At 46.9% G+C, this 12,903-nt stretch overlaps 1 protein-coding gene across 1 annotated transcript in view; it reads left to right on the top strand.

The window, feature by feature from the left end:
• LOC120064811 (dihydropyridine-sensitive L-type skeletal muscle calcium channel subunit alpha-1-like) overlaps positions 1-12,590 on the top strand; it is a 49,175-nt gene extending 36,585 nt beyond the window's left edge. The window contains exons 21-42 of the mRNA XM_039015410.1: positions 1,952-2,059; positions 2,181-2,233; positions 4,485-4,631; positions 4,761-4,962; positions 5,078-5,236; positions 6,654-6,764; positions 6,994-7,077; positions 8,417-8,464; positions 8,955-9,107; positions 9,234-9,299; positions 9,382-9,473; positions 9,669-9,828; positions 9,971-10,098; positions 10,227-10,323; positions 10,436-10,538; positions 10,656-10,757; positions 10,857-10,987; positions 11,253-11,378; positions 11,530-11,607; positions 11,780-11,925; positions 12,041-12,236; positions 12,363-12,590. Of these exons, the coding sequence (XP_038871338.1) occupies positions 1,952-2,059; positions 2,181-2,233; positions 4,485-4,631; positions 4,761-4,962; positions 5,078-5,236; positions 6,654-6,764; positions 6,994-7,077; positions 8,417-8,464; positions 8,955-9,107; positions 9,234-9,299; positions 9,382-9,473; positions 9,669-9,828; positions 9,971-10,098; positions 10,227-10,323; positions 10,436-10,538; positions 10,656-10,757; positions 10,857-10,987; positions 11,253-11,378; positions 11,530-11,607; positions 11,780-11,925; positions 12,041-12,236; positions 12,363-12,590 (2,718 nt within the window). The remainder of the gene's footprint in view (positions 1-1,951; positions 2,060-2,180; positions 2,234-4,484; positions 4,632-4,760; positions 4,963-5,077; positions 5,237-6,653; positions 6,765-6,993; positions 7,078-8,416; positions 8,465-8,954; positions 9,108-9,233; positions 9,300-9,381; positions 9,474-9,668; positions 9,829-9,970; positions 10,099-10,226; positions 10,324-10,435; positions 10,539-10,655; positions 10,758-10,856; positions 10,988-11,252; positions 11,379-11,529; positions 11,608-11,779; positions 11,926-12,040; positions 12,237-12,362) is intronic.
• Positions 12,591-12,903: the final 313 nt, after the last annotated feature.

Below are 12,903 nucleotides of genomic sequence, written 5' to 3'. Positions count from 1 at the left end.
TACACCTCTACTCCTCTACACCTCTACTCCTCTACACCTTTACTCCTCTACTCCTCTACTACTCTACACCTCTACACCTCTACTCCTCTACTCCTCTACTCCTCTACTACTCTACACCTCTACTCCTCTACACCTTTACTCCTCTACTCCTCTACTACTCTACACCTCTACACCTCTACACCTCTACTCCTCTACACCTCTACTCCTCTACACCTCTACTCCTCTACACCTCTACTCCTCTACTCCTCTACTCCTCTACACCTTTACTCCTCTACACCTCTACTCCTCTACACCTCTACTCCTCTACTACTCTACACCTCTACACCTCTACACCTCTACTCCTCTACACCTCTACTCCTCTACACCTCTACTCCTCTACACCTCTACTCCTCTACTCCTCTACTCCTCTACACCTTTACTCCTCTACACCTCTACTCCTCTACTCCTCTACACCTCTACTCCTCTACTCCTCTACACCTCTACTCCTCTACACCTCTACTCTACTCCTCTACACCTCTACACCTCTACACCTCTACACCTCTACTCCTCTACACCTCTACTCCTCTACTCTACTCCTCTACTCCTCTACTCCTCTACACCTCTACACCTCTACACCTCTACTCCTCTACACCTCTACTCCTCTACACCTCTACTCCTCTACACCTCTACTCCTCTACACCTCTACTCCTCTACTCCTCTACACCTCTACTCCTCTACACCTCTACTCCTCTACACCTCTACTCCTCTACTCCTCTACACCTCTACTCCTCTACACCTCTACTCCTCTACACCTCTACTCCTCTACACCTCTACTCCTCTACACCTCTACTCCTCTACACCTCTACTCCTCTACTCCTCTACACCTCTACTCCTCTACTCCTCTACACCTTTACTCCTCTACACCTCTACTCCTCTACACCTCTACTCCTCTACACCTCTACTCCTCTACACCTCTACTCCTCTACACCTTTACTCCTCTACACCTCTACTCCTCTACTCCTCTACTCCTCTACACCTCTACTCCTCTACTCCTTTACACCTCTACTCCTCTACACCTCTACTCCTCTACACCTCTACTCCTCTACACCTTTACTCCTCTACTCCTTTACACCTCTACTCCTCTACACCTCTACTCCTCTACACCTCTACACCTCTACACCTTTACTCCTCTACTCCTTTACACCTCTACTCCTCTACTCCTCTACACCTCTACTCCTCTACACCTCTACTCCTCTACACCTCTACTCCTCTACACCTCTACTCCTCTACACCTCTACTCCTCTACTCCTCTACACCTCTACTCCTCTACTCCTCTACACCTTTACTCCTCTACACCTCTACTCCTCTACACCTCTACTCCTCTACACCTCTACACCTCTACTCCTCTACTCCTCTACACCTTTACTCCTCTACACCTCTACTCCTCTACTCCTCTACACCTCTACACCTTTACTCCTCTACTCCTCTACTCCTCTACTCCTCTACTCCTCTACACCTTTACTCCTCTACACCTCTACTCCTCTACACCTCTACTCCTCTACACCTCTACTCCTCTACACCTCTACTCCTCTACACCTTTACTCCTCTACACCTCTACTCCTCTACTCCTCTACACCTCTACTCCTCTACTCCTTTACACCTCTACTCCTCTACACCTCTACTCCTCTACACCTCTACTCCTCTACACCTCTACTCCTCTACACCTCTACACCTCTACTCCTCTACTCCTCTACACCTTTACTCCTCTACACCTCTACTCCTCTACACCTCTACTCCTCTACACCTCTACTCCTCTACACCACTGACACTGTACTCACATTCATAATGGTCTTTTACATGTTCCCATTACCTAATGCAATAGTTAGACCAACTCAGCCGCCCCATGTTATTCTAGTTCTGGTCATGGAGATTCGATCTGACATGCTGGTTTCTGCTGTTTCTTATGATCTAGCATGTGGTCCAGTGTGTTTTTGTGGCCATCAAAACCATTGGCAACATCGTGCTGGTCACCATGCTGTTAGACTTCATGTTCGCCTGCATTGGAGTCCAGCTCTTCAAGGTGAGCTCTAGATAGTTCTGTACATGTATAGTGGCTTTTGAACCATATGATGAAAACAGAATTCCACAGACCATCAAAGCTAATATTAACACTCATGTATTGTGTGTGTTCATCCCTGAAGGGACAATTCTACTCCTGCACAGATCCTGACAAAATGACAGAGGAGGAGTGTAGGTAAGAGACCAGTGATATTGTCCTCGCACACAACATTACATGACAGTACAGAATGGGACATTACATGACGGCACAGAATGGGACATTACATGACGGCACAGAATGGGACATTACATGACGGCACAGAATGGGACATTACATGACGGCACAGAATGGGACATTCCATGACGGTACAGAATGGGACATTACATGACGGTACAGAATGGGTCATTCCATGACGGTACAGAATGGGCCATTACATGACTATAGAGAATGGGTTTACATGACGGTACAGAATGGGACATTACATGACAGTACAGAATGGGAAATTACATGACTGCACAGAATGGGACATTCCATGACGGTACAGAATGGGCCATTACATGACGGTACAGAATGGGACATTCCATGACGGTACAGAATGGGACATTACATGACTGTAGAGAATGGGTTTACATGACGGTACAGAATGGGATATTACATGACGGTACAGAATGGGTCATTACATGACGGTACAGAATGGGACATTCCATGACGGTACAGAATGGGACATTCCATGACGGTACAGAATGGGATATTCCATGACGGTACAGAATGGGGCATTACATGACGGTACAGAATGGGGCATTACATGACAGTACAGAATGGGTTTACATGATGGTACAGAACGGAACATTCCATGACGGTACAGAACGGGTTATTCCATGACGGTACAGAACGGGACATTCCATGACGGTACAGAATGGGACATTACATGACGGTACAGAACGGGACATTCCATGACGGTACAGAACGGGACATTACATGACGGTACAGAATGGGGCATTACATGACGGTACAGAATGGGACATTACATGACGGTACAGAATGGGACATTACATGACAGTACAGAATGGGACATTACATGACGGTACAGAATGGGACATTACATGACAGTACAGAATGGGACATTACATGACGGTACAGAATGGGTTATTACATGGCGGTCCAGAATGGGGCATTACATGACGGTACAGAATGGGACATTACATGACGGTACAGAATGGGACATTACATAACGGTACAGAATGGGAGATTCCATGACAGTACAGAATCAGACATTACATGACGGTACAGAATGGGACATTACATGACGGCACAGAATGGGACATTACATGACGGTACAGAATGGGACATTACATGACGGTACAGAATGGGACATTCCATGACGGTACAGAATGGGGCATTACATGACGGTACAGAACGGGAAATTACATGACGGTACAGAATGGGGAATTACATGACGGTCCAGAATGGGTCATTACATGACGGTACAGAATGGGACATTACATGACGGTACAGAATGGGTAATTACATGACGGTACAGAATGGGACATTACATGACGGTACAGAATGGGACATTACATGACGGTACAGAATGGGACATTACATGACAGTACAGAATGGGCCATTACATGACGGTCCAGAATGGGACATTACATGACGGTACAGAATGGGTCATTACATGACGGTCCAGAATGGGACATTACATGACGGTACAGAATGGGTCATTACATGACGGTACAGAATGGGCCATTCTATGACGGTCCAGAATGGGACATTACATGACGGTCCAGAATGGGACATTACATGACGGTAAAGAATGGGACATTACATGACGGTACAGAATGGGTCATTACATGACGGTCCAGAATGGGACATTACATGACGGTCCAGAATGGGACATTACATGACGGTCCAGAATGGGACATTCTATGACGGTACAGAATGGGACATTACATGACGGTCCAGAATGGGACATTACATGACGGTCCAGAATGGGACATTACATGACGGTCCAGAATGGGACATTACATGACGGTCCAGAATGGGACATTACATGACGGTCCAGAATGGGACATTACATGACGGTCCAGAATGGGACATTACATGACGGTACAGAATGGGTCATTACATGACGGTCCAGAATGGGACATTACATGACGGTCCAGAATGGGACATTACATGACGGTCCAGAATGGGACATTACATGACGGTCCAGAATGGGACATTACATGACGGTCCAGAATGGGACATTACATGACGGTCCAGAATGGGACATTACATGACGGTCCAGAATGGGACATTACATGACGGTACAGAATGGGTCATTACATGACGGTACATTACATTTGTTATGTTTTCTTTCTCTCTGCTACACTCTCTCTCACCTCTCCCATGCCCTCTCTTTCACTGATTAATCTCTCTCTCTCGCTCTCTCCCTTCTTCTCAGGGGTAACTATATTAGGTACCAGGAAGGTGCAATCCATCCAATGACGATCCATAAGAGAGAGTGGATCAACTCAGAGCTCAACTTTGACAACATCCTTGAGGGCATGTTGGCTCTCTTCACTGTCTCCACCTTTGAGGGCTGGCCAAAGTGAGACTCACATACAAGCCTGGGAGTTTGTATACTGTACATCATGGCATGCCTAGTACAGTACTATGGAACACATGAAGGTGTATGTATTTCACACTTGCTAACATGCCTTTGTGTGTATGTGTGCAGACTGCTGTACAAGGCCATAGACTCTAACATGGAGGATGTTGGTCCTATCTTCAACAACCGCGTTGCCATCTCCATCTTCTTCATCATCTACCTCATCCTCATCGCTTTCTTCATGATGAACATCTTCGTCGGCTTCGTCATCGTTACATTTCAGGAGCAAGGAGAGCAGGAGTACAAGAACTGTGAGCTGGACAAGAACCAGGTGTGTGTGTGTGTGTGTGTGCATGTTTTGTGTGTGTCTTTTTTGTTTGTTGTTTTAACACCCTCTTTCTAACAGCAGTGTGTAACTCCTGTGTGTGCTGTCCTCCCTCTGACAGCGGGCGTGTGTTGAGTATGCCCTGAAAGCCCGGCCGCTGCGCTGCTACATTCCTAAGAACCAGTATCAGTACAACGTGTGGTACATCGTCACCTCCTGCTACTTTGAGTACCTGATGTTCCTGCTCATCATGCTGAACACCATGTGTCTGGGGATGCAGGTAATGCTATCGGAGGTGGTTCAGGGATGCTCATCATGCTGAACACCATGTGTCTGGGGATGCAGGTAATGCTATCGGAGGTGGTTCAGGGATGCTCATCATGCTGAACACCATGTGTCTGGGGATGCAGGTAATGCTATCGGAGGTGGTTCAGGGATGCTCATCATGCTGAACACCATGTGTCTGGGGATGCAGGTAATGCTATCGGAGGTGGTTCAGGGATGCTCATCATGCTGAACACCATGTGTCTGGGGATGCAGGTAATGCTATCGGAGGTGGTTCAGGGATGCTCATCATGCTGAACACCATGTGTCTGGGGATGTAGGTAATGCTATCGGAGGTGGTTCAGGGATGCTCATCATGCTGAACACCATGTGTCTGGGGATGCAGGTAATGCTATCGGAGGTGGTTCAGGGATGCTCATCATGCTGAACACCATGTGTCTGGGGATGCAGGTAATGCTATCGGAGGTGGTTCAGGGATGCTCATCATGCTGAACACCATGTGTCTGGGGATGCAGGTAATGCTATCGGAGGTGGTTCAGGGATGCTCATCATGCTGAACACCATGTGTCTGGGGATGCAGGTAATGCTATCGGAGGTGGTTCAGGGATGCTCATCATGCTGAACACCATGTGTCTGGGGATGTAGGTAACGCTATCGGAGGTGGTTCAGGGATGCTCATCATACTGAACACCATGTGTCTGGGGATGCAGGTAATGCTATCGGAGGTGGTTCAGGGATGCTCATCATGCTGAACACCATGTGTCTGGGGATGCAGGTAACGCTATCGGAGGTGGTTCAGGGATGCTCATCATGCTGAACACCATGTGTCTGGGGATGCAGGTAACGCTATTGGAGGTGGTTCAGGGATGCTCATCATGCTGAACACCATGTGTCTGGGGATGCAGGTAACGCTATCGGAGGTGGTTCAGGGATGCTCATCATGCTGAACACCATGTGTCTGGGGATGTAGGTAATGCTATCGGAGGTGGTTCAGGGATGCTCATCATGCTGAACACCATGTGTCTGGGGATGCAGGTAATGCTATCGGAGGTGGTTCAGGGATGCTCATCATGCTGAACACCATGTGTCTGGGGATGCAGGTAATGCTATTGGAGGTGGTTCAGGGAACTGCGTTAGGGTGATGAGTATCTTTGACAAACATTAGCATTTCAAATACAAAACGTGAAACTTTAAAAGTACTTCTCCTGCATCACATCAATGTAATGCTCCTGCTAGAGATTCCTACTAGAAGCATCCCTTCTTCATATCAAGGAGTTTTTTAAATGTATTTTTAATTTGGACACTTGAAATGAGATGAGCATCTCAAGAGATTTCATAATTGAAAATGTCAAATAAAATCAATATCTTCCATTTCTCTTTTCCTTCTTCTCTCCGTCTCTCTTCTCCCCCAGCACTGTAACCAGTCAACCCATGTGACCGACCTGTCTGACATGCTGAACGTGATCTTCACTGTGCTCTTCACTGTGGAAATGGTCCTCAAACTCATGGCCTACAAAGCTAAGGTCAGTTGTCCATAGAGATGTCCTGTATGCACTACATTACCCAAGATGCAGTGCAACTCAACATAGATCAGAATGATTCCAGAATAATAGGACAGTGGTTATGTAGAACAGTTACTTCATACCTCTTCATTGTGCACAACCCTCTTGTCAAAGTTCTGAGCTGGAGTGTGTGTAGATGAAGAGACCTTTTATACACACACTTCTGACCAATGCCCTTCCCTCTCCCTAGGGTTACTTTGGGGACCCATGGAACGTCTTTGACTTTGTCATCGTCATCGGCAGCGTTGTTGACGTCATCCTGAGTGAGGTCGATGTGAGTATTGTCATTGCGTAATGTTAACCAGAAATATGTAGGTATTGTCCATGACATGTACTATAATACACAGTTCCCACTGTTCCTAAAAGGTTTATATAACAGTTCAGGCAGACCCACTGGACATTTTTGTCCTCGCATTTTCATTTTTTCTCCCATTGGTTTCGGTTATTGTTTATAAGAAGCAGATAGTCAGGTTGGGGAACAGCTACAGATATTTCACAATAAAAGCTCTGTCCTGTCATCTGACTGTCTGGACTGTGTTTACACCCCTGTCTGACACCCCACCCATCCATCCACCCACCCACCCATCCATCCACTTAGAGGCAGACAGGCCAGGCTCCCCTGTCAGCACTTGGCCCCAACAATAGCACTGAGGATGCGGTCAGTATTCGTCATCGGGGTGACCCTCACACCCGCCACGGCTGCACCCTCACCCCCCCGAATACTAGTCTCGAAAACCCGACCCTAGTCACTGTGTTGCCCCCCGAAGCCCTGCTGCACCTGGCTGCAGCTTGTCTCACCCACCTTCCACGCCTTGAAAGCCAACCCACAACCTGTCTGTTTGGTTACTTTATGCCCCTAACATAACACCTGGTCCCAGTCCTGGTAATTTCCCTCATTGGTGTCACTGTTTAAAACTGGGATTTTTTTGTTTTGTATTTTTTAACCTTTGTTTAAGAGAGGGCTGATTCCAAATCAGTTGTTAAGGGCAGAAAACAACCACTGTCTTCTTGTTTCACCTCCCACCACCATATGTTCAGTGATCTCCATCACTCCTGCTAGTAAGTAAGAGAGTGACATCCTTCTGTAGTTTTTACTGTGATTCCTGTACAAGGGACTGAGCCAACAGGTTTGGCATCAGGTTCTAGATTTAAAGCAGCGTTTCACACTATCTTGCTTCAGAAAAGTAAAGGTCATTTTTTTTAATCAAAAGAGAGCTCAAGTTGCCATTACAGTAAACCTTTAGAGACCCCATCAACCATTTTCACCTCTTCACCCCTCAGTCGCCATCCAGTCATTTATTACATTTACATTTTTACATTTAAGTCATTTAGCAGACGCTCTTATCCAGAGCGACTTACAAGTACATACATTCATACTTTTTTTTGTACTACAATGTTGTCCTTGGTTGTTTTTGTGCTCACATGCCTTCTCTCCCTCCCTCTCCCTCCATACTGCAGTCTTTCATCCTACATTTTCTCTTCCAACTTTGCTCCATGCACACCTCCATGGCTGACTCCGCTCCCTTCGCCACTTCCTGTTCCACCTCCTGTGTCTGATGATGTTGCTTCCTGTCTGACTTCACTTCCTGTGTCTCTGTCTTTCCCCCTCACAGGCAGCCCTGGCCTCCTCTGGAGGACTGTACTGTCTACACGGCTGCGCTGTAATTATTCGCCCCGTAGACACTGCAAGAACATTGCATGAAATCACATGAAACATTGCATGATTATGGTATGCTAATTCTACGAGACATTGCATGAACACTGTATAAAACAGGAGGAAACTTGCACAACACATTGCCTGATCATCCATGTTTTCCTTAAATGTCTGTATTTACAGCATGCTGACCCTTAAGGTGTTTTTACAATCTTAGGAACCACTTCAACATGATACAGTTCTATAATTCTCTGAAGAAAATGCACCCATTGCTTGGCTCCTTCTGACACTAACCAGACTCCTACAGTACATGACTGCTCAGATACCCTGTGAGAGGTGAGACCTGTGTCCTTACAGACTGCTGGGTTTTGCTGGCATGTTTCCCCTATTGAACTAAAACTGTGCTAATTAGAGTAACAACATCTTAAATTTTAGTTAGAGCTGAAGCCAAGACTAGCAGCATTCTCAGTGACTGTTAATTTCATTTGTGCTATCAGGAGGTGAACCCAATGCAAGCCATAGCGGCTTCGGAAAATGCCCGTGTGTCAATCACCTTCTTCAGACTGTTCCGTGTGATGCGTCTGGTTAAACTGCTGAACCGTTCTGAGGGGATCCGGAATCTTCTGTGGACCTTCATCAAGTCCTTCCAGGTCAAAGTTCATTCCAATTCTGTGTCTTCCATTCTGTGAGATTCATGAAAATGTTGTTCAAAATTCCCAGGTTTTGATTGGTCAGTGTGCGTGAGTCTGACGACGTGATTGGTTGCTGTGTTGCAGGCTCTGCCCTACGTCGCCCTGCTCATCCTCATGCTATTCTTCATCTACGCTGTTGTTGGGATGCAGGTACTGCACACACACACACACACACACACACAAACATACACACACAGCACTCTCTGATGAGTTGTGTGTATGTCTCCTGCAGATATTTGGTAAGATAGCGCTGATAGATGGGACACACATCAACAGGAACAACAACTTCCAGACATTCCCCCATGCTGTGCTGCTGCTCTTCAGGTGGGTGATCTGATTTATCAGTCGTTCAGTCAGCTTCCATTATCTTCCATTGACTTTGCGGTCACTTTACACAGCAGACTTGTATAGCAAGAGACCCTTACACTCAGTGATTACATTGACAACACAAAAGGGCTGAAAACAAGTTGTAATCTCTCTGTCTGGCCCACTCCCCTCTCTCTCCCTCTCTCCTTCCAGGTGTGCGACAGGTGAGGCGTGGCAGGAAGTGATGTTGGCGTGTCTGTATGGGAAGAGGTGTGACCCTAAGTCAGACTACCTGCCTGGAGAGGAGATGACCTGTGGAGCCAGCTTCGCCATCATCTACTTCATGAGCTTCTACATGCTCTGTGCCTTCCTGGTAAATGACGCACAAACATGCATACACACACATACACACATACATTAACAAACAAACATGCATACACACATATACACACACACATTCGCACGCGCACACACATAAATCACACACATAAATATGATTCTGTTGTCCTCCACAGATCATCAACCTGTTTGTGGCGGTCATCATGGACAACTTTGACTACCTGACCCGTGATTGGTCCATCCTGGGTCCTCATCACCTGGATGAGTTTAAGAAGATCTGGGCAGAGTACGACCCAGAGGCCATGTAAGTCTGTTTTTCTGTTTCTTTTTTATAACCCCTTATAAAAATATATGATCAGTCTTTTCAATTCGTTTTTTTATACTCTCAATGTATTACTGCTGTTAGCTGTTGTTTCCCTTCCTGTCCTGCAGGGGGCGTATTAAGCACCTGGACGTGGTGACTCTGCTGCGTAGGATCCAGCCTCCTCTGGGCTTTGGAAAGTTCTGTCCCCATAGAGTGGCCTGCAAGGTGAGAAACTAAAAGGAAGGGATCTGTTTATTTATTTTGTGTGTTCATCTGACTTGTCTATTAATGCAGCAAACATATTTTTTAATGATATCTTTATTTATTCTGACTGCAGAGACTGGTGTCCATGAACATGCCACTCAACAGTGATGGAACGGTCACCTTTAATGCTACACTGTTCTCACTGGTCAGGACCGCATTGAAGATTAAGACTGAAGGTGTGTGTGTGTGTGTGTGTCAGTCAATTGCAGAGCACTGTATTTTTACTGGTATTCGGGCCAATTGAACGTTAAGCATCTATATTCCCACCTCACTGTCGTTATCTCATTGGTCAGGTAACTTCGAGCAGGCCAATGAGGAGTTAAGGGCCATCATCAAGAAGATCTGGAAACGCACCAGTATGAAGCTGCTGGACCAGGTCATCCCACCAATCGGAGGTGAGTTTAAACATTCTATTGTAATCCTCAACTTTATGGTCCCAAAACAAGTTGCCCATTCTAATTAGCTGGCATGTTTGATTGGTGTGTGTGTGTCAGATGATGAGGTGACCGTGGGGAAGTTCTATGCCACCTTCCTGATCCAGGACTACTTCAGGAAGTTGAAGAAGAGACAGGAAGAGTATTATGGCTTCCGCCCCACCAAGAAGAACGCCTCCAACGAGATACAGGTGAGCCCACACCAACCTCACAATGGGAAACCTGTAGGGCAATAAGCCATTAAATGTGATTGGCAACTCTTCTAGTGATGTTATTGATGTTTCATGTAATAATCCTGTACACAATCTAACAACTCTTCATTTTCATCCCCTCACAATCTCATTCTTCCTCTAACCCCTCCTTTCCTCTCTGTCTCTCTAACCCTCTCTCTCTGTCTCTCTAACCCTCTCTCTCTGTCTCTCTAACCCTCTCTCTCTGTCTCTCCCTCCACCCCAGGCGGGTCTGAGGAGCATTGAGGAGGAGGTGGCTCCAGAGTTGCAGAGAGCCATCTCGGGAGACCTGATGAACGAGGAGGAGATGGACAGAGCCATGGAGGATGCAGCGGAGGAAGGCATCTTCAGGGTGAGAGGAGAAAGAGAGGGAAGATGGGGAGGGGAGACAGGGAGACAGGGAGGCTGCGGAACGAGAGGAGGGAGGACAAGTTCAGAGTGAGAAGACAGAATAAAACTCCTGTCTCTGAATGTTGTACCTTTCTGTGTGTTCCTGTGGTCAGCGGGCGGGCGGTCTGTTTGGGAACCATGTTGATTCCTTCACCATGGAGGAAGGAACCCATAACTCTAACGCTACACAGGTAATCATTTCAATCATTTCAGTGCTATAACTTCTAGTACGTAACCTTCTTCAGACTCAAAGTGCTTCACATAGTACTGTATGGACCTTGAGTTTTTAATCAGGAAAATCACATAGTCAGGAAAATCTCCTGTCCCCGTGGCGGTAACTCAGCCGTCTGTGTCTCTGTGTAGGTGACCAGCCAGCGGCCCCTGCAAATGAGCAAGTCAGACGAGGGGGAGGTGACCAGCTCACCTGCCTACCATGCAAACGAGGACTTCTTCCCCACAATGCCTAACAAAACCAACAACAACAATGTCAACAGCAATGCCGGGGAGAGGTGAGTCTGCGTGTGCGTGCTCACGTTTGTGTTTTTGTTTTCCTTACTTGAGAGGTGAAATTACACAGTAATAAGGCAGTAATAACAATCTGACTGACTCTTTGTCCTTCTGTAGTTTTCCCTATGAGACAGATGACAGGGTGCAGGTCTATACCATCTCAACCAGCAGAAGTCCCCGAGACACCACAGACTGGCAGCTGCAGACAGTACCTGGACCCAGCCAGGACCGTGAGACTCCCAGAGAGACCCCTAGCCCCCAGCAGGCCCAGACCCAGACCCCAGACAGCACCTTCGACACACTCATACAGGAGGTGACTGGAGACACCAGGCGTATAATATATTCCATAAATACATATTTTATCAATGACATTGACGTCAGATACTTAGTCATCCCCTCTCTGTCCTCTATCTCTTCTCATGTCTTTCACCTCTACCAGGTCCTGATAAATGGGGGGTTGGAGAGCTTGGCCAGGGACTCTCGTTTTGTGTCGGTGACGAAACAGGAAATGGCCGAAGCTTTGAACTTTGACCCGGTGGACATGGAGAGTTCCGCCACTGACCTTATGAATGGTCGCAGAGGGAGGGTCGCCACACCTCCAATCAGGCCCCCTCGCAGATCACAGAGAAAGGCCAACAAATTAACAAAACCCACCGATCGTGTTTAGGCCAATAGGCCTGTCCTGCAATGCAGCATGTCATCGATCTTGTTAAGGCCAATAGGCCTGTCCTGCAATGCAGCATGTCATCGATCTTGTTAAGGCCAATAGGCCTGTCCTGCAATGCAGCATGTCATCGATCTTGTTTAGGCCAATAGGCCTGTCCTGCAATGCAGCATGTCATCGATCTTGTTTAGGCCAATAGGCCTGTCCTGCAATGCAGCATGTCATCGATCTTGTTTAGGCCAATAGGCTGTCCCGCAACGCAGCATGTCATGGAGTGACTTCACGTGCTGAGGCATTAAATGTCACATTCTACAAA

Source organism: Salvelinus namaycush, chromosome 20, assembly GCF_016432855.1.
Source record: "Salvelinus namaycush isolate Seneca chromosome 20, SaNama_1.0, whole genome shotgun sequence".
Classification (NCBI taxonomy): domain Eukaryota; kingdom Metazoa; phylum Chordata; class Actinopteri; order Salmoniformes; family Salmonidae; genus Salvelinus; species Salvelinus namaycush.
Note: the sequence above shows the minus strand (reverse complement) of the source record. Positions and strands in the feature narration are given on the sequence as shown.